This window comes from Triturus cristatus, chromosome 5_1, assembly GCF_964204655.1.
Source record: "Triturus cristatus chromosome 5_1, aTriCri1.1, whole genome shotgun sequence".
NCBI classification, from domain to species: Eukaryota; Metazoa; Chordata; class Amphibia; order Caudata; family Salamandridae; genus Triturus; species Triturus cristatus.
Genome location: NC_140587.1, coordinates 750938814 through 750960448, shown reverse-complemented (window position 1 = coordinate 750960448; position 21635 = coordinate 750938814). Strand labels below are relative to the sequence as shown.

The following is a 21635-nucleotide window of genomic DNA, read 5'->3' as shown; positions in this document are numbered from 1 at the left end:
AATGCAGAGGAAAGGTTACTAGTTTAAAGGACACAGGTGATGTGATGTTTATGTAAAGGTCTATGATTTACTAATGTACTCATTGACCAGTTATTGGCTTTTGAAATAATTGTAATGTCAGCAGATTTTCGTGTATACAAGAGACTGCCTGCGAGCAGCAAATTGAGACCAGCTGTTTTCCTATGTGGGGATAGTTGCTCTCCCTGCATAGACAGTAAACCTGCTTTCGACTTGCCATGAGAAGTCTTGTCTTTCTTTGTTTTAGTTTTCTCGCAACACTGTTACCTGAGCAAACTATTAGTGCACTTTAACTAACATGCTCAACAATGGAGGCGACTCTGCCTGTCCATTCTAGGTAGGGTTATTTAAAGTGATTAGACTCTCAAAGACATAAATCACTAGATGGGTTCAGACTAAGGGACCCAATAGTACTGCCTGAACTGAAAGAAATATGGTGGCCTGCTGGCAGGAAGAGGTTCAATCAATTGTGCAGCGTATGACATAGGTGAGCTCTACAGCTTCACCATACCCGTCAGAAATATGTTAGTCTACGTAGATCCAGGACTTTCAGGTTGATCCACATATTAGAGTCTTGATTTCTTTGAGAACAGAGGGTTGAAGAGATTCATGGTCATTATTAGGTGATAAGTGGCACAGGACATAAGCAGCAAAAAGGGTCTGTGGGTGAAAGCATATATTTTTTGTGCGGTCTCAGCTTTGTAGCGGACCAGAAAATGTAGTCTTCTCTCAAGAAAAACTATCCAGTTCATTGGAGAAGACAACTTTTCCAGTGTTTGAGTAAAACCAGTGGACGAAATAAGGGGTACACTTGTGGGGAGCATTCCTGAGCCTTTCTCCGTAGACAAAGTTCACATCCATCTGATCCTAATGTTCTCTAGCTTCATTTAAATCCAACAGTGCATGTTCCCCACAAAGAATCCTATAGAGTGTTACAAAAACTGTGGACACAGTCTACAGAGAATTGTGAAGACATGTCCTCATAAAAGTGCAGACAAACATGCTCAAGTGGGGACTGAGCAAAGTTATCTGAACAACACTATAATCTGACATCAACAATCAAGAAAAATCCAAAACTATCAGGGAGACTTTCAAATTTGGATCATCTGACATTACGGAATTCTAGCGTAAGGAATGTGTTTCCTGCTAGACTTCAAGGGAACACAACAATAATTTAGATGTACAGCTTGACCACAATTTCCAAGAAGCCAGGGGCAAGATCGCAGAAATGGTCTTCAGAAACCCAGACCTTGTGGAAGCATGTACTTCGGCATCACATTACGGTGTAAGCAGATCATCCAAGTGTGGAAAAAACTTAATGGAGCAGTCTAGCCCAAAACAAACTGCATAGTAACTGGAGGGTGCTAGACCAACACATCCTCATCAATAAGTTTGAAGTAGGTTTAGTATCTCAACTAGTCTCTTCATAACAATTAAAAATGGGCAAACTTTGCACCCTAACACCACGCTTTTCTCTCCCTGTGCGAAATTCCACTGACAAGGTTTTCTATGGGGGAAAAGAAAAGGTTTACACTTGAGTGCTGACCTCCAGATATTTTGCTTCAACCACAGTGAAATGGCAAGGATCCGACTCCTGTGCTCCTAAAAAACTGTACATCTATAATTTATATGCCATATCTAGAAACTAACTGCTGTGAGAAATAAGGAATATTGATCCTGTAGGGGGGAAGACGTCCTACAGGAGTGCTCTGCGAGTTTCTGGCAGTGACATAAAACTGCAGTTAGTTGGCAGTTAAATGAAATGCCCAGAAAATTCATGGGGTACTCATTTGACCTTGGACATAATTTGAGCCTGGAAACTAATGGATCCTTCATTTACACTTTATTTGCTCAAATGTTTTTAATTAAGGCTTGTAAGAACCAAAGATGAGCTAAAAATGCACACTTGTTTAATTCCTGGATTGGTTCTGCCCTTCATGTCCATCCACTTATTAACCTTCTCTGTTTTCTCCCAAAACTTAGTAACAAAGTTGAACACTTTATGAACAAGCATTTGCAATGCAATAGGTCATGCATGTATGAGAGTTTGCGCTATTGTCATTGTAAATGACAATGCCCTTTATGTGTTGTTTTAAAAACAACACATAAATAAAAGGCATTGTCATTTACGCTAATAGCTTAAACTCTCACAAATGCGAGACCTATTGCATTGCAAATGTGTGCTATAAATGTTTTAAAAAGCGTTAAGAGAGAGCCTAAGGACAAAGCTATTTGAGAAAACAGTGCTCGGGGGCTGTAATTAATGCCTACGGAGCAACAACACACGTAACAGAGGGTGTCGCCATGTGAGGTTACAAAATGAGACAAGGTGGTATTCAGAAGGGACTACTAAGCCTTTTGACAAATGTACAGCCACAGTTTACAGTGGACAATGACACACACCAATGAAAAATGTGGGCGGAGAATGGGCGGAGCTTCAAGTCCCTACCTCAATACGGAATGCCTCTCAGAGCATCGCATAAGCTGCCCCGGTGCAACCTAAAAATTGGCCCTCCGACAGCACATCTTTCAACTTCAAAAGTCAGAAAATTGGACTCTTCACCAAACTGTAGCCTCTGGCTGTATAGAAGAGATTCTCTCCAAACATGAACAGCACATTGGTTGGTTAACTGTATCAAACTGGATTATGAAAAGTCCAGCACATATCCGACAATTAGAAGTTTAGCTTAATAAACATGAGGTTCAGCAGCATTGGCACTTTACCACAATACTTCATTAGAAATTGTTTTATGTGCAGCACCAGTTATACCTTCTCTAGACACTACTACTGCCTGGACTAAGTAGTCCAACATAACCTGTTCAAGGAAAGGATTGTCTCGCACTGTTCCAGGTAATTATTGATTCAGTAATGCTTTAGAATTCATAACAAAAGTGCATGCACATCGTTTAAAGATCCAATGCTGAAGAATAATAAAACCCAGATTCCCCAACATCAATATCTTTGATAGATGAAAGTGACACTTGCTCCTTCCAGGAGTGCAAGATCATTTTGTGTGCCACTCTCACAAGCTAGAGAACCTACTGAACCTCAGGGATGTGGAGCGTAAACAGGTCAACACTCAATTCATAGCAGGACAACAGCTGAATGCACAACATTGATGAGCAAAAGCAACGTTCCACCAACACAAGGTATTTGTGTTTTTAAAACATATGGGAAGTTCAAGTCTGATGGTGATTATCAGAAACCACTTTTGAATCTATAAAACGTATCAATGCGTGAGAACAACGGCTAAGTAAAGCATTTTATGACCTGAATGTTATAAATGCAGAAGCAACATTAAAACATTTTCCAAACATGAACTACATTGGCACCGAAGTCATAAAGGTGGACTGAAAGCAACATGAAATGGCAAAAACGACAACACCAGTGAGGTATCAAATTTTAACCTTTTATAATATTATCATATACAAAATTGATCTGACAAACTGAAAACAATATTTAAGGAGAAAAAAGAGGATCAGGGTCGGAAGGAGAAACAAGACAACATATTTGGTTTGTGCTCAAATCTGTGTCCCAGTGACAATTTCTTGTTATTTGCCCTTTGCAAGCAGCTTCATAAATAGCCGGGTAATTACAGGCTGCCAATTGAAATGGACCAGCATTTATAACAAATGTCTTTTGACACTTTTGCTAAACAGGCCGGCTCTCATATTGATCCACTTAAGTAAAATATAAACAAGGAAGGCGTTAAAAAATAAAAATAAAGTAGGACTGGCAGTGCGTTGACGTGTTCATGTGTTCCATTTTATGAAACGCAGCCTTGACCGCTGCTTCAGGTAGAATACTCCAAATTCAAGATCAATTGGCATTGTGCCAGATACTTTTGCTTAGAAAGTTGATTTTCAAGCGCACACTGGCTTCAACTTACTACTTGTTCATCGTAAGAGCTCTGGTCCCAAATCACCTTGTGAATGCCTTTGTTGTGTACTCCTGCTTTATAGTAGTTATATCTTACATACAGTTTGTATAGCTTAATTTCCGTTCTCTAAAAAGCATACATTTTCTAGTTTACATGTTTCAATTCCTGTTGGTCATATTTTTTCCAGAGAAAGAACAAGTGAAATTAGACTGAAGCATATTTTATAGGCAGAACGCCAATGACGCTTCTTATTGGTGCATATCTGACCATACATGCAGTTTTTAATGACGGCAGGATTAATCCATGACCTCATTTACGTAATACAAAGTGACAAATGTGGTCTTCTTATCAAAATCAGTTAAAAAGGAAGACATGGGTCCGATTCGATCTCTTGGGTGTACTATTCCACTTCCATCATTGCCCGGGCAGACATTTTTTCACTTTTCTTTTTAAAAAACAGACTATAAAATATGGAAAACGGTAGGACAGCAGCAAATGCAAACCAGAGCAGATTTATCAAATGATTCTGGCACTTTGAACTGTTAAAAAAATGGAAAAAAACTATTTAAGAAAACAATAAAATAATCTCCACGTTTTGTGATGCATTTAAAACTGTGCGTCTTCTGTACAAACTACATTTAAAATTTCAGTCAGCCAACTTTGAAATGCAATGTGCTTATGAACTTTGTCAGAAACCATGTCCAAACATCTTGATAAACAGAAATGGTCTTTGTTTAGGCAAATGCCCTGGAACAAATATGTTTAAAAAATCCTCTAAATAGACAAGTAGGCAGCAGATTGAGAAACAACAATTGCATCTATCAGAGCAATTCCTTATTTTGTCTTTTGAGTGGCCAGATGTTTATATTTGATAGTGCTCACATAACGCCTAGAATCCTAAACAGCCAGCACAACAGTTGTTTTTCTTGGCATTTTTTCCATTCTCCTACATTTTTTTTTTTACACCTTGAGTTTATCACGATTACTATTAGTCCGTACGATGCCATAGGAATACAGGTATGGTCTCTAAGATATAAATGTGGCTTTATTTAGATTCTTGCAGGACTAATTTGGTGCCCCAACTGCACACAAAAACTCCCCAGTTTGCATATGAAAAATGTTCATTCAGTCCAGCGGCTCCTGCTTTATTCGAAAGACAGATTGTACACGACATGTCCTTTTGAGTTCTCGCCTCAGTACATATTCACTAAACTGTGAAGAGTCAACCCCTCCTCCGCAGGAGCCAACAATCTCAAATCCTCTTTGCTGCAACCTCTCCAACACCTGATGAGAAAGAAAGACAGTAAATGAGTAAACAATGCAGACTTCAACAAGACATATTATAACTCCAACTCCTTAGTTTGAAAAGGCACACTTACATAATAAGTACATTTAACATTTTCAACTAAGTATGAAGGAAACTAAATGCAGAGAAATGCGCCATTATACAAGGGAACATTTTCATGATCTACCTCACCAAGCAGATTACATTGATTACCTTGATCAAGATGTTATGCAGAGACGAAAATTGATCATTACACAAAATACATCCTGTAAAGTAAAAAAGTTAAAAGCATCGAGACAACAGCATTTTGGCAGATGGACCATCAATTCAAACTATTACTCGAGTAATTGGGCAATGTTTTTGCTGATTGTACTTAATCCACTTCCACCAATCCAGTCTACGCCTCCCGGAGCATGCAATAAGAATATTTATTTGGGAATGGTACTATCGTCTGTACCGGAGCAGCACGACCATTTAAGTAATGAGAAGCCTGGGGAATTTGGACTTTAGCCTGGTCTTAATAAAATACCAAGCTGTCTGTATCTTCCTATTTTTTCTGATTTCAAACTAAGCCGGAAACCCCTCCATTCTGACCATACCCAATTCCTACTCTCCTTTGAAAGTGTCACTAGCAAATCCAGTCCTTCATTATACATTCAAATGTATCTCCATCCCGATATAATTTACCGTTTGTTCACAAAACCCTTCCAAATGATGTAGAAAGAGCCCTGGACATCTAGGATGGCAAAATTGCTTTGAGACACACAGACTGGGCTAAGGTGGTTACGGATTCTTCTTAAATGCTTCTAGAGGGTGGTTTCAATAAAAAGGGACATCTTTCAAAATAGGAGGCTTGATAAGCCAACTACTTATTGTACCTTGACGTAAATTGGCAGCTTCCCGGATTGGTTACAACACATTCCACTAAAGTGAAAGGAATTGTAACTCTGCATGCAAATATAGTGTTGCAAAAAATATGCAATGCAGAAAACAGAGAATACAGCACATCTTCGCAAGTTCTTACTGCTTTGTTGTGAATGCCAGATTTAAGTCACAAATGAGACATGCTGTTTGAAGAGGCAAGACTCACGTCTTGACATCCCTTCACATGAATTATGTTCATTGACTGCAAATCTATGAAAAACTGAAAAATAGAAAATAAAGGTATACACTTAAAACTACAGATTTTCAATGCGGATCTCTTTCATTGATTCAAAAAAAGCCCATCCCTCCTCCATGGTGAGACTTCACAAAAATTGACATTTCACGTTTCAATAACCTAAGACAGCTGCCTTGGATAGAGATGAATGATTATATCCTCACTAGCTGGTCGTATAAAAGATACTATTATATTGACAGAGTACTAGTGCAATGCTTATTTAAAATTCATGTGCTCAAATGCTAGCAAGATTCCAAACCTGGTGGAAGGACACTATTCAATGCCGTCAAGCCTATGAAAGATTCACGGCCATGGAAGTGTCAGATATTTTAATAACAAAGTTTGTCTATTCGCAACTCTTCACTTACCAGACGCGCACTTTGACATAAAAGACAAATATTTTTGTTAATTATTAGCGGAAAAAGATAAAAGGCAGCCCCTAAACCATCTTCAGAAATTACCATCAAATTTCTCAACTATGTCTACATGAAACTGTATACAAAAGGTACATGTGTAAAAACATTACATACACTTTTCTATCAGGAGCTCTCAAATACATTTCAAACCTTTGGCTGCCCTGTGAGTTCACATTATTTTCCTTTATGTCCATATGAAGGGGGGGGAACATATTAAGTGAATACTTAAAGAACTACCAGTTAAAGGGAACACAAAAGAACAGAAAGGCGGATTTAAAAAAAAAAAATGGCAAGCAAGGTTTGGTGACAGGAAAAGTAATAATAAAAAGGGGACAACAGCAAAGAACACAATACAAATTTTCCATTTTTGTGGACCAGTATTAACTTTAATATTAAAAAACAAAACGTGCAGTGTCCTACACAGATGGCCAAAATTAGCCAAATTATTATATGTAAGTACAGGCTGGTTCTATGTGCAAACACAGTTTTCAAATAAAATATTGAATAAACAAGTCACATGGTTAAAATGTTTACGTAAAGCATGTCAAATATGCACTATAACTATTAATAATGCGTAGTTTCATTTTTGCGTAGTTGTGATACAAGCCTGATTCACTCCTACAGTATGGAAAATTTACAAATAACAAGCATCAAATAATCAACAAACCTGGACAGAATTTAAGTGGCAGTATCCATTCAGTGGAAACCGGATGACATGCGTGGAGTCATGGTTCCAGCCCGCGTTCACCGAATTGCACATCACGTCCCCAATTTCTGGAAAGACCTCCTCAATCAGAGATTTGTCTCCACTTAAAGTGATCCGTTCTCCCAAATCAGGGGCCACTCGAACCACTACGCACTCACAAGGCCTAGAGAACCGCCCAGCCTCTCGATCTTGTTTCCACCTTTCCAGCTCCATCAGCATAGGTTGCAACTGAAAATATTTGGCTTCTTCGTACAATAGAGAGTATTCCTAAACAGGTAGAAAAATACAAAGGCAAAGATTTTTTAATCTACACAGATGGCCCACAAACAGACACTAACAGAGCAAAAATTCGTTTTTGAATGCCAACATTAATTCACTATTGAATGCCAGGCAAAAACGTTCACTTTATTAAACATTTCATTCGTGAAGTATCACTAACTGCATGACACTTTCTGAATGGTTGGGGACTGTTTCCATACATACAAGTTTACAAATATGATATAGATTTTAGCAGTCTTGTTTTTAGTTTCCAGATATGCATATTCCAGGATAACTCTTAACTGACATCCAATTTAACTTGCGTCGAATTTAAATACTTTTCAGCACTTTTTGGTTGCATGATAATATAAGTCGACATTTGCGAATTGAAACTCTACGAGAATATTGGTGCATTACTAAGAAATATGGCAAGCTAAACTATACACTGTGCCCCTGAACAACCCTGGATCCCCTTTAGTATCAGTAGCTAGAAAAGAAATGAGGCACTTAAGGTTAATTGAGGCTTCAACCAAACCCACAACTCTTTTGTACCACAAAGTCCACAGAAAGAGAAAAACCCAAGTGTAACCTGCTCCCCTTAATACATTATGAATGATCACAAATCCACAGTTCTACCTGAAGTAAAAAGGAAAATAGGACTATCAATTTTCATGCGATTATGCCACTGACATTAAACAGAAGAGATGCAAGAAACAATATTTTCATCCTGATGCTGGTTATATGAATATACCTCTATTTTACATCTTCATATATTTTGGTGAAATGTTTTGGTGGAAAGTTGAGTGATACTGAAATTTAAGAACCATGATGATTACCACAGCACGCTAGCCAAGGCACATAATAGATGCAAATATTTTAATTCTAAGATAACATTAAATGGATTCAAGTGTTAATATCTGGGATCAACTAGAACTTGTGTACTCATCCCAAAGACCTATTCTTACAATGTCTTCATAATCTCATGGATTAAACACCAAATTCAGAATGAGTATACAAAACGACCATTAGTCGAGGGCAACAAATGCATTATTTTTCATATGAAGCAGGTGAATGTTTTATTGACCAGCAACAATAAAAAAAAGCATCTCTTTTTTTTTTTTTTTTTTTTTTTTTTTTAAACCGTTTATTGCAATCTCAAATATATACAGGCATGGGCCTACAACCTTCCGGCCGGCCGCTAAAGTGACAGAAGCAAATGACATATATACAATAAGGCACTTGACTTTGCAGAGACGATAAAACAGGAGGTATCAACAACGTGGGCCACATGACTCTGAGCCCACAATACGGTTTCGTTTTATACAACACAACAACATAAAACCACACCCGCAAGGCAACCCGCGATCGAAAATGACAACACATGCTCCTCCAGTGGGGAACCCCAACCATCCAAAGAAATCCAGAGAGGGGAATGGAGACAGATCCGGGACTGGGAGAACAATGTGTCCGGGGCTGAGGGAGGGGGTCAACTAGGGGGATGGAGCTGGTGAAGCGGGAGGCAACAACGGCGGCTCGCAAATACCCCCGCGGTAGGCGTTCCAGGGGCCCCATATCTTCACCCATGCCCCAGGCTTACCCCGCGCCACATACACCACCTTTTCTCGGAACATGCACCAATCCATGTGTTCTTTCCAGGCCGACACCGCCGGGGGTCTCTGGGATCCCCACAGTTGAGCAATGTCACGTTTAGCTATCATATATCCCAGAGTCACCCATCGCGTCTGCGGAACCGAGTAATCGGTCGGTTCCCACACATTCAGCAAGCATCTCCTCGCTTCAGGCAACAGCGCGACATGCGTAACCGCTCGCAGGACCTCATGCACACCACGCCAGAATCGCTCCACCCTCGGACATTCCCACAGAATGTGCAAAAAAGTCGCCAAAGCACCACACCCACGCTTACACAATCCATCCTCGGCATAGCCCATACGCAGAAGCCTTGGCCCAGTCATATACACCCGGTGGAGTATCTTAAGCTGGACGAAGCGAAGGCGAGCCGGGATGGCCACCTCCTTCGGAGAGGCCACCGCGGAGGTCCAGTCCTCGTCGTCCAACTCCAGCCCATCGGCAACCCAAGCCTCGCGGAGACCAGTCAGTAAGCCCGAGCGGTCATTTATCAATTTCTTGTAAATGAGGGAGATCGTGCTGTCCGGAACGTGGCCATCTAGCACTCTATCCTCCAGGGGGGAGGACTCCGGGATGGAGGCCACGTCTGGGAAGACGGATACTAGTGCGTGACGGACCTGCAGGTAGCGAAAGTATTCACTGCCCTGCAGCTGAAACTCCGCCTGCAGCGTCTCGAATGTTTTGAATCCTCCCCTCGTCCAGAGATCTCCCACTGTACTGATGCCTATCATGTCCCACCGCTCGAAGCCCTTCGAGGTCCACAAAGAGCCCAGCCTCTCCGACGCATACAACGGTGACGCTCGGGTCAAACGGTCCTTCCATCCCATAGCTGCATTGGCCGCGTGCCATACTCGCACCATGACACGCGTGGGTCCCGTCAAGCGGGAATCGGGCACGCTAGTGTAGAGCGCTCGATTGTAGTCGCCACCGGGCAGGAGCATTTTGTCCATTTCAAATGCCGGGTTTAGGGCGGGCCCATAGAAACCGTGATTAATTGCAGCTAACTGGGAGGCCCAGTAATACCGCTTAATATCCGGGAGGGCAATCCCTCCGTCGTACCACGGGAGCGTCAATTTTGCCAGAGCTATACGCGGCCTCCCGTCCCAAAACAGACGGCGCTGTAAGCTTTCCACCTCACGGAAATAGCGCGCCGGGACCAAGTCCATAGTGTTCTGGAGAGCGTACAGAAAGCGCGGCAATGACATCATCTTGAACAACGCCGCCCGACCGAGCGGCGAAAGCGGCAAGCGCCGCCAGAAGCAAATTTCGCTCGTAGCGGGCCACCGGGTCCAGCGTAATATAGACCCCCAGGTATCGAAATCCCTGCGAGGCAATCTGGATCGGACAGCCCCGAGGGAGGACAGGAGCCTCCCCGGAAAGCACATAGATACAGGATTTAGCCCAGTTGATGACAAGGCCTGAATTACGGCCAAAGGAGCGCAAAACATCGACCAGGACAATCAGTGACTTGCGCGGGGAGGCTAAGTACAAAAGGATATCGTCAGCGTAGAGGGACACGCGGTCCTCATACTCGGGGGTCCAACGGAGACCACGGATAGAAGGGTGCCACCGCAGCCACTCCGCCAGGGGTTCCAAGGCCAGTGCAAAAAGGAGCGGCGACAGGGGACAACCCTGTCGCGTGCCCCGTCCCAGCACGAATGGGGCCGAGACTCGACCATTCACCACCACCTGTGCCAATGGGTCCGAGTACAACAATTTAACCCAACTGATGAATCCCGGGCCAAATCCAAATTTCGCCAGCATCGCCCAGATGTAGGGCCATTCGAGCGTGTCGAACGCCATGGTGGCGTCCAAGGACGCCAAGATGGCCGGCTCCCGCACGAACGGAACACACGCGAGCACCCCGTGCAAGCGCCGCAGATTAAGGGCCGTATTGCGATGGGGAATAAAGCCGGACTGGTCTTGGTGGACCAAATCGCCCACCACACCGACCAGCCGGTTGGCGAGCACCTTGGCGAGGATTTTAGGCTCCGCGTTCAAGAGCGAGATAGGCCGGTAGGATGTGACCCGGTCTCGCGGTCTCCCCTCCTTGTGGATAACCACGATGGTAGCCAGACGCTGGTCCGGCGGGAGGGAGCCCCGCGAGTGGGCCGCAAGGAACATTGCGCGGAGGTGGGGCGCCAGTACATCCGGTCGCAGTTTATACAACTCGATAGGAATGCCGTTCGGGCCCATGGCCTTGCCAGAAGCGACCGAGCGGATGGCGAGGGCAATTTCGTCCGAGGTGGGGGCGGCATCCATCAACTCCCTGTCCTCCATTGAGAGGGAGGGCAGCGCGATGTCACGCAGCAGGGCATGGGAATCCTCCTCCGGGCAGGGAGAAACCGGGGAATATACCTCACGGAAATAATCTGCAAAGCAAGAGACAATGCCTTCCGGCTCAGTAACACGTACACCATCCATTCTCTCAATCAGCGGGACCACACGACTAGCTCTCTCCTTCTTGTCCAACCACGCAATCAACTTGCCAGCCTTATCACCCACATCATACAATCGCCCCTGTTGCTCTCTGCTGAGGCCCCTGGCCGCCTCCGTGACAAGGGACCTATAGGCCGCCTGCTTAAGGTGTAGAACGTGCAGCGCAGCGTCAGTCACCCCACTCCCCAGATCACCCTCCAGTTCAGTAATTTCGGCCTCCACCCGGGTCACCTCCTCCTGGGCGCGCCTCCGGGCATGGGAAATAAAGGAGAGGGCCTCCCCTCTAAGCACTGTCTTGAAAGCCTCCCACAGGGAGATGGCCGACGGGACAGACCCCACATTCTCCTCAAAATACCGTTGCAAGGATTTAATCAAGTCCGCACGAATCGTGGGGTCGCGCAGGTACCAGGCATTGATTGGAGCTACCCTGCCCTCCCCCCTCGGGAAGACATCAAAGTGCAACAGGAGTGGGGAATGATCTGAAATACCCCGCGCCAGATGGCGCACCTCCCCCACTCTCCCGGCATAGGCCGCAGGGACATGGACATGATCAAGCCGCGAAAGGCTACCATGGGCCCCCGAATGGAAGGTGTATTGCAGCTGAGTGGGATGCTTTAGACGCCAACAGTCCACCAATCCCAGTGTGTCCAAAAGGCCAGACAGCCACGCTTGTGCCCGGGGGAGGTCCCTAGGGGGATAGCGATCCATAGTCCCAGAGGCCACAGCATTGAAGTCCCCCCCAACCACCAGAAGCCCTCCCGGAAGGTCAAGCAGGAGGCGTCCCAGGTCCGCAAAGGTGGTGGACTGTAACCCCGGTGGGACGTACACTGAGACAAAGACGACTACTTTGCCCTCCATTCTCCCCACCAAGACAGTGTAGCGTCCCCTCTCATCATGGCGCACCTCGTCTATTTCTAGCGGGAGCGAGGTCTTGACCATAATGCCCACCCCTCGTGAGCCTGATGTAAAGCCCGAGTGGGCCACCAAACGATAGCCACGCCGATTCATGGCACAAAAGGAGTTACCAATGAGGTGTGTCTCCTGCAAAAAGACCACATCAGGCGAAATCCGTTTCAGATATTGCAGGACCACACCCCGCTTAATCCTATCACCCAGTCCGTTAACGTTCCCGGACAACAAAGTCAGGTCCCTACCCCCCATCACATACAGAAGCCATCATTTGTCCCCCCGAGAGCATCTCAAAAACACCGATACAATGAAGGGTTTGCCTTGCGGTAGAAACGAACCACACCCCACCCCAACCCACCCATCCCAACAAAACTCCCCCCCACCCTGCACCCCTGCATGAGCCCAAACAGCCCCCCCAAAGTGCAGTGTGCCTGTCGCCCCATAGAAAGAAAACTAACTAGTCCCCCAGAGGAGGAGGGAGATCCCCCAAGAGACCCCACACGACCTCCACAGGAGGGGAACTTACCCTAACAGTCAATGGTGACAATAACACAGTCCAGAGCAGGGCCTACCATTAGACCCTCAGTCCTGATCCGGCGGGCCCTCCCCACCAACCGCTCCCCCCACACCCCCCCGGCCCCGATCTCCGGGCAAAGTGTCCAGCCAGTCCCCGGCCGCTTCGGGACGATCAAAAAAGTGCGTGCGGCCATCCACCTCCACCCTCAGCTTAGCCGGAAAAAGCATCGCATATTTGAGATTCAGGTCCCGTAGGCGACGTTTGACACCGAGAAAGCTCAATCTCTGCTTTTGGACCGCCGGAGTAAAGTCAGGATAGAAATTTATATCCATATTATCAAGTCTGACCGGCCCTTGTAGCCTGGAAGTCTGCAGGATAGCATCCCTGTCCCGAAAATTGAAAATCCGGGCGATGAGAGGCCTCGGAGGGGCTCCGGTCTTAGGCCTACCCCCGGGGACCCTGTGGGCACGTTCCACTGCAAAGAATTTACTCAGCCCCCGAGGCTGGAGATGGGTGAGGACCAAGTCCTCCACAAACAGGTCCGCTGCCTCTGCCTCGCGTCCTTCCGGCACCCCGATAATGCGGACGTTGTTTCTCCGGGCCCGACCCTCGGAATCCTCCAGTCGACGATGCATCAGGGCGCTCGCCTGGCCAAGCCTGCGCACCTCCTGTTGGAGGGCCGCCACGTCAGATGTGAGGCCTGAGGTAGAGTGGGCCAAAGAATCGACCCGGTCATTTGTTTTTGACAGATCGGCTCTCACGAGGCCCACGTCCACGAGGACCGAGTCGATCTTCTGCGCCAGAGTGTCAAAGCGCTGGTCCACCGAGGCCTTCATCTCGGCGATGGCGCCCATGACGTCTCGGAGGGTCAGGTCCGTGGGCAGAGCAGGAGCATCAGTCGGGCCCGTAGGGGACCTACGCAGCGCCTCTGGAGACCCCTTCTGGAGGGTGTAGCGATCCATGTTGTTGGATTGATGGGCCGCGCCACGACGGGTCGACTTCACCTTAGCCCGGTCGCCATCTTGTTTTGTGGCCATGGTCCCCAAATCGAGCCAATCTCCTCAAAAAGGGGGGTAGACAATCCCGTTCAAGGGCTCCGGGGGGGGGGGCGACCACCGCTCCGCAGGACGGACCGCAGCCGGCGGGCCGGCAGGGCACCCCAACGAGGCCACATCACCTCACACCGCCCCGCGACCCTACCTCGCCTGGCAGCAAGGAGGGCGCAAAAGCGAAAGCGAAAGTGCGGGGTGCGCGAGTCGCCCAGCCTTGCCCGCCGCTGTTATTCACTTTGTCGCCGGATCGCCCCACAACTCCAGTACGGGGGGCCGGTGTGGAGAAGGCCGCAAACCTTAATCGGTGCTCCCGCCGGTGTCCGAAGTCCGAATTGAAAACGGAAAACGGGCGTCACCTCAGTTCGGGTTCACAAACACAGTCCCCTCATCTAGGACAGGATTCGGTCAGGATTTATGCAGGAGGTCGCGGAGGTCCTCGGGAGCCTCGCACCTACGCGGCCATCTTGGGTGCGCGCTAGGCTCCTCCTCCAAAAAGCATCTCTTTTTAACAGGTGTTCTGTTTTTTAAATGCTAATTACTATCAATACAAAACGTTACTTGTGTACTAACGACATCTAAGTACGCAAAAGAAACTCAAGAGATTGAACATGTCACACTGACCTGGAAAGAGCGAAAAGGAAAGTCACCTCTCTTGCACAGTAAATACTTTAGATCAAATATTTTACATTCATTTGTACACAAGGTTACTTTGACTTACCTTAAAATCATCAGAAAGTAAAAGTTTTGAAGTTCTCATGAAATTAAGGATATATCGAAACATTTGGCCATCTCGATCAATAAAATAATGCTGTTTCAGACTGTCCAACACAATAGGTTCTGTGCCATCAAAGAGCCTTGAAATTCTGTAAGAAAACAATTACAAGTTATTACCGCCACGTCATTTTTTTTTTTTTTTTTATTATTTGCTGACATGTCATTAACCAGAATATGTGGTGTCTAGAAGTGTGGGATACCAGCATCAGCAATAAAATGGCATCCAGTTATCACATAAATCCATCTCAAGAAAATATATCTGGTAAGGCAAGAAAACATCCATAACTCATATCTGCACAGATCGCTGTGAGCAGCCGCTCACCCTCCTTACGATACCGGTGCCAGCAGCAGTCACAGCACCGCTAATTATATTTCCCACACGGAAGTCTTCTTTCAGGATTACGAAATAACTTCCAGCGGGACACCATAGGACGAGTCCAATAAAGAATTTGTCTCACAAACCAAACAGTACGATGCGTTTCGGTGACGTTTTGACAAAGGCTTCGCCACACACACACACACCAACACCCACACACACCAACACCCACACCCACACACACCAACACCCACACCCACACCCTTCCCCTCTTACCCAGGAGTAAGATTTTCCATAGGAAAAGCATTTTTTGTTTTGCTAATTACTTTGGTAAAAGGGAGGCCCCAGAAAGCTTCTTCCCCATGCAATATCCATGGGGAAAACTCGAGATTGAACAGAATTACATCAAATTTGGCAGAAAGCTTGATATATATCAAGAAAGCACACTTTGTCATTTGGTGTAAATTTGTTCACTTGGGTTAGAGAAATAAAGGTTTATAAAGCAGTAATACCTGAAAAAGAAAAACCCACGGGGTGGGGGGAGGGAAGCAAAAATGTGGATTGGATGATCCAGTGGGAGTCCTGAGCACTGAAATTGGCTGGCGCAAAATGAAGAAAAATGTTGCAGCTGCTATTACAAGGGTCTGGGTCTTGGTCCTCAATCAATTTAAACTTTAACTCATTCCATACCAACACAGTGGTCAAAGGGATGAATATTCAGCTTTCCCTTCTCAGCAAAATAATCTCAGTAATCCCAGTGGGACTAATTTAAACCCTTGTCCTGCCTGACTTGGACTACTTTAACATTTTTTGCAGAGGCACCCCCAAAACACTGATGGTAGTATACAAAGACCTACAAAAGCAAACACCTAGAATATGCCTCAAACAAATGCAAAAAGAGCTATATAAAGCCTACTAAGTAAGCTCTATTTACTATCAATTCAAATTTAGCAGTCAATTAAAAAAAAACACTTATTAAATAAAATTATACAATGCTGAAAACAATTAAACACAATGTGCAATTATAACATTATCCTTTCCAATCAAGTTCTTTGGTGTAAGTTTAAGAAAATCTGAAGCCCTGAAATATTTGCAAAGCCTAGTCTATTCTATAACCCAGTCAGGAACCTCTGTTGATCACTTGCTACCCTAATTCAACAACAATCAAGAAGATTTAGAATGGTGGCAGATGAAAGGGAGTCTAAGATCTAAAAATGTAGAATGCCCTCGGACCCTCTCCAAGACAGAACCCGTCTCGACACTGTAAAAAACTTCTGAAAATGTTTACTATTGAAACTCTGGTCTTAAATGGACAGTCTGGACTCTACGGGTCCGTGTTCAGAGAATATCAGCTGGGGCTGCACCTCAACTGATCAGGCATGCTCTCACCCTCATTATTCACCATAGAGGTGAAAGGAGACGAGAAGCTCACTGCAAAAAATGTCTTTTTATCTTCAAAGAATCAACTATCGGAATGTCCACAATTCACGGAGTGTGAAAACAGGCAGAAACAATTCTCAAATTAAAATTTCAAAAACAGAAAAGAAAGATTGTGTAGCAACAACGTTGCGTTATTCTGTTATCCAGGTCCTGCTGGGGACCTGGTGTTGCATTTGCTATAAGCAATATACAAAATCACAAAATTGAAACACAATATGAAATACAAATATTCTTCTTTGTTAGTTTAGTAGCCAATGCTGTGTAACAATACAGCATTCCAGGTGCTCATTATGACCGAATTCTAAAGCACAATTTCTACAGACTTTGGTTGGCAAAATTACTTTGGAAAAACAGGGAGGACAGGGAATATAATAACTCATGTACTTGTATTAACTGGCAATGATCCATGGGAAACCTTAGAATACTCATGTGCTTTCTTTATTTTACTCAAAGAAAATAAACTTACAAAACTTGAGGGGTGTGTGGTTTATTTTAGCTTGCAAAAAAATGAGAAGTTTGAAATGCAACACTTACAGAGATACTTCTATAGAAATGTTTTTTTTAAACTAAACACAAAAATAAAAATAAATTAAATTAGGAAAATAGATGTGGCGGTGGGAGAGGGTAAATCCGGAAAACAAACCTTTATCAAGAACAGGCATGTTTGCCTGTAAGAGAAAAAAATACAACAAAAAAAACGCGCTGAAGCAGAAGGGGAACAGAGCACAATTTTTTTTTAAATGTTCTACAAATGCGAGGGATCCCAACTCATACGGAGCAGAGTTATTTACAATGCAAATGAAGGTTATTGGTTTGGTCTTAAATCATAACAAGTTAGCAGTGCCCTGGGAGGGGCTATGCCTCAAGCTAGAAACCAGTTTTGTTTTGGAACATACACCGAGCATTGTTTCAGGTTTATTGGTAGTCGCGGTGGCTACACCCTAGTCATTACGTTAAACGGAGATAAAATCCAAACAGGGTTTTGCAGTTTGGTTCGCATTCTTGGTTAAAAACAATAAATAAAATGAACAGGCACACTGACTTGAAAGATAATATATATTAGAAGAAGTGCTCTAATTACATATAGGTCAAAACACGTGCATAATGTTTATAGAAAAAAGGGAAAACATACATTTTGAGCATTCAGCCAAACAAATGTCAGTGTTAGTGGGCAGCTGCAACGAGATGCAATAACTATCTAGCAAGCAAGGTACATCCCCCCTCCCCCCAAACAAATGCATTCTTGATTTGAGAGTTAGATCTGGGGGCACGAAGTCAGGTCTCCTATGCCTTACTTGGTTTTTCTCATAGTCCTCGTTTGACTAAAAGGTTTTAGCGTTTTATTTTTTAAAATCATAAACTTAAAGACCCACCTAATGCAATCAGTATGGAACCCAAAACTGCTCCCAGGATGCTTGTTTCCGGTCCAGGGAGGACCTGGCCTGGCAGTTTGGGCTCGACTGTTTCTGTGGGGAGAAGGGTCAAGACTGATTTGCATAGGGCTGGGTCCAAACTTAAGTGGCACAATGAGCAAAAAAACGATGAATAAAACCCAGATCTGTGATTGGTGGTGAATGTTTCATTTGCAAGTCAAAAAATGGAGAGGGGGGGACTAGGAGCTATTCAGAGAAGGTCCTGAACCAATGCTCCCAAAATTATTACTTATAATTACAATGGATGGTTTCAGTTCCTATGGGTTAAGGGGAACACAGCCACTAATTATGTGGTGTTATAGAGAAGAGGGGTAGTCTCCTGGGATAGGTGAGTGTGCAAAGAAAGAGGAAGGTACTCCTTAGTTTGGTACGTAGTGCCCTCACACACCCTTTCGAGTGTATAGCATCATCATCGGGCAAGGTTGCTCCTCGTGGGGGTGGCGCTGCAGTCCGTCACGGGCCCCAAGGGGCTCTCTGGCGGAGATCTTTTAGGAGTTTGCCACAGTGGTGAGTGCGGGTATGTGGGAAGGAAGTGTCAGTGAGTGTGAGTTAAAATGGAACAGAAGGCCCCGTAAATTTTATTCGTAGGACCCCTGCTCCAAAATAAAAGTCAACGGGGATGGAGATGCACATTTGTGCCGTTGCGAGAGGGGAAACAGAACCAAATAAGTTCCCACTTCTCTCAACCCGAGTGTTGTGTGATAAGGTGCGGTTTTAAAAGATGGGTCGACATGTTTCGCGCTACAGATAGGTCCCTAAAGGATCCTTCAGCGCTTCATCAGGACCAGTTGGAGAAAGAAACCAGGGATCAGGAAAAGACACACTGTATCCCTAGAAAAACCTGGTTAAGGTATGTAACGATAATAATTATAAGGACCCGTTCTTATACTAATGTCCTTGTTCACAGCCTAAAAGGAGACAAAAGGAGGGGGGGGTAAAAAAGAGAAAAAAGAAAAAAAGGGTATTCAGAGCCCAGTGACATATTAATTACATATGTTCCTGTAGAAAGTGAGCTCGAAGTCACAAGTGCACGGGTTGTGCCCAAGTGCCAGATGCATGAAACTAGTGAAGCGTCAGTGCGTCTTCGATGTAACATGCATTGTAAAAAGAAAATACTGTGGAGTGGGTTCTACCTGGGTAACGGCGAGCGGCAGTACCTACAAAGTGCAGCTGTGACGGAAGTGCACAGAGTGAACTACGCTGCATCATAGATTTACATTGTGACGCCGAATGGTGATGGTGTAATGTATGGGTGGTACACCTCTACCACCCGGTGCCATATTCTGATAATCGGTGGCCACAGGTTTTGTGATAAAAAAGTGAGAGAAGGAATGCTGGTTAAAATCTAGACCCCGTGTGGAGTCGCTAAGGACGAGACATGCCTGGAGAACATAGAACTAGCTTAGGTACAGCTGAAAGTACTCGTGTGGGGTCGGGAGCGAAATTACACCGGACCTAGAGTTAGATGTGGCGGTTGTGCATATACATTGGAAAAAATTATATACTGAGAGACACAAAATCCCGCCTACCCTCCCATGGTCTGAGAAGGGCTCCGTCGGATGTACCGCGATGTGAAGCTGAGAAAAACAAACAAGAAGAGGGACTCAATTACATCAGGTGAACCCAGCGGAATTGCCAGGAACCAGCACAGCATCCTAAATACAGACAGAGAGTTACTTACTTCTGATATGGCCTCACGGAACCGGAAACCTACCCGTCCAGCGGTACTGCCGGTAGCATACCTGGTCGGGAAGCGGACCTCCCTAAATACGGGAATCAACGCGGCGGAAGGTAGTGGCCGTGGCGTCATCACGTAGCGTGAAGGGGGCTCGTCAGTGACTATCCGAGAGGTGGCGGCCATGTTGGAATGGGAAACGCGAGTCTCGAAATGGTATCAATATTGGTACTCTGTTCGGTCAAGATGAAGATCAAGCCCGGGTTAGATTACAGAGACCATAAATAATCAGTGTCTCTGTACCCTGTTTGATAGGGAACCAGTGTGGTAAGTCTATGTAGGGGTTAGGGATACACCCTGTGTTCTGTATATGAGTACGATGCTGGGCGGAGTTCAGGAGAAGAGGGGGCGGCCATCTTGGAGCGGTGAAGGGGAGATATGTCACCTGAGTTAACTTCATGTGGATAAGTGTCGATGTCGTTGATACCACGACCCACTTGAGTGTATTACCCACTACGAAAATCGATGAGACATGGCAATAGGGTCGGGATCGATGGAGGTCTAAATGATTGGTTTAGTGTGACAATAAGATCGTCAAAATGATAACAAAGGAACTAGATCCATCAGGAGGTGTTCTGGTATACTTCCTGGTTCTGTCATAAGGATTAGGTGTTAATGGTATATTATACAAAGGACTATGATTGATAGACTGATTAAGGGTTCTCAAGAGAGTATATAACGATGGGATGCATGGGTTGTAGCAAGCATCTTAATACAACTGTCCATGGTGTCAGGGTTTAGTGTGATAGGTCTACTCAGGGTATATCTTCGTTCAGTCCTTTTTTGTTGCTACTGAGTTTGAACACCCATCGTTGTTCTTGTCTGAATAATGTGGTTGCTGACCACTGGGAGTTGGATTCGATTATTGTCCAATGTAAACTTTCTGGTGGATGGTTCTTGTCCAGAAAGTGACTTTGTAGTCTGGTGGCTGCGCGTTTGCGACGGATTGTACTTTTATGTTCCCCTATTCGGACCTTCACTGGTCTGGTGGTCATGCCAATGTACTGTAGGCTACAGGGACAGGTAATTAAGTACACGCAGTTCTTGGTGTTGCAGTTCGTGTGCCGTGTCTGTTTCCAGAGCCTTGGAAGTCCCAAGTCTAGTTCCTTGGTGGTGCTTGTCTGGGGGCATGCTGCACATGAGCCACATGGATAATGTCCAACCACTGGAGGTAGGTTCCATAGTGTGGGTTGTGTCTGAATAGTTTTCTTGGGACGTGTGTGCACGAGCATGTCCCTGAGATTCTGGGTTCTTTTGAAAGAAAAAAGTGGTTGAGGACCCGGTTGGAACTGTCCGGTTTCCAGGATCTTCCAATTCTTCTTGATGATTTTTTTAATCTTATTGGAATTGGGTGTGTAAGATGTGACACAGGTCAGGACATCTGTGTTTCATTTGCTCAGCATTCCGTGCATCTGTTTTTAGCTTCTACCCTTGTTTGAGTGCAAAATTCCTAGGCTTGGATTCCAATGTTCTTAGTTCTTTGTGCACGGTCCCCGTTCTTGAATCTGGCCCTGCTTTTCCTCTCCCAGACTCCAGTTCGTGTATTCCGTGTTCCTTGCTTTATTCTCTCGCGTTTGTGTTGTAACCCTGATTTTTGATACAGATCACGCCAGTGAGATTTTGAGGGTTGATGCCTCTACCATAGAGACT

At 45.0% G+C, this 21635-nt stretch overlaps 1 protein-coding gene across 5 annotated transcripts in view; it reads right to left on the bottom strand.

The window, feature by feature from the left end:
- Window positions 1-3407: 3407 nt before the first annotated feature.
- The window catches only part of KCTD1 (potassium channel tetramerization domain containing 1), a 370048-nt gene continuing 351820 nt past the window's right edge, over window positions 3408-21635 (bottom strand). For all 5 annotated transcript variants that reach the window (XM_085605723.1, XM_085605722.1, XM_085605724.1 and 2 more), the window contains 3 exons: window positions 15006-15150; window positions 7427-7732; window positions 3408-5183 (listed from right to left, as the gene is read on the bottom strand). In XM_085605723.1, the coding sequence (XP_085461849.1) occupies window positions 5025-5183; window positions 7427-7732; window positions 15006-15150 (610 nt within the window). In that variant the 3' untranslated portion in view covers window positions 3408-5024. The remainder of the gene's footprint in view (window positions 5184-7426; window positions 7733-15005; window positions 15151-21635) is intronic.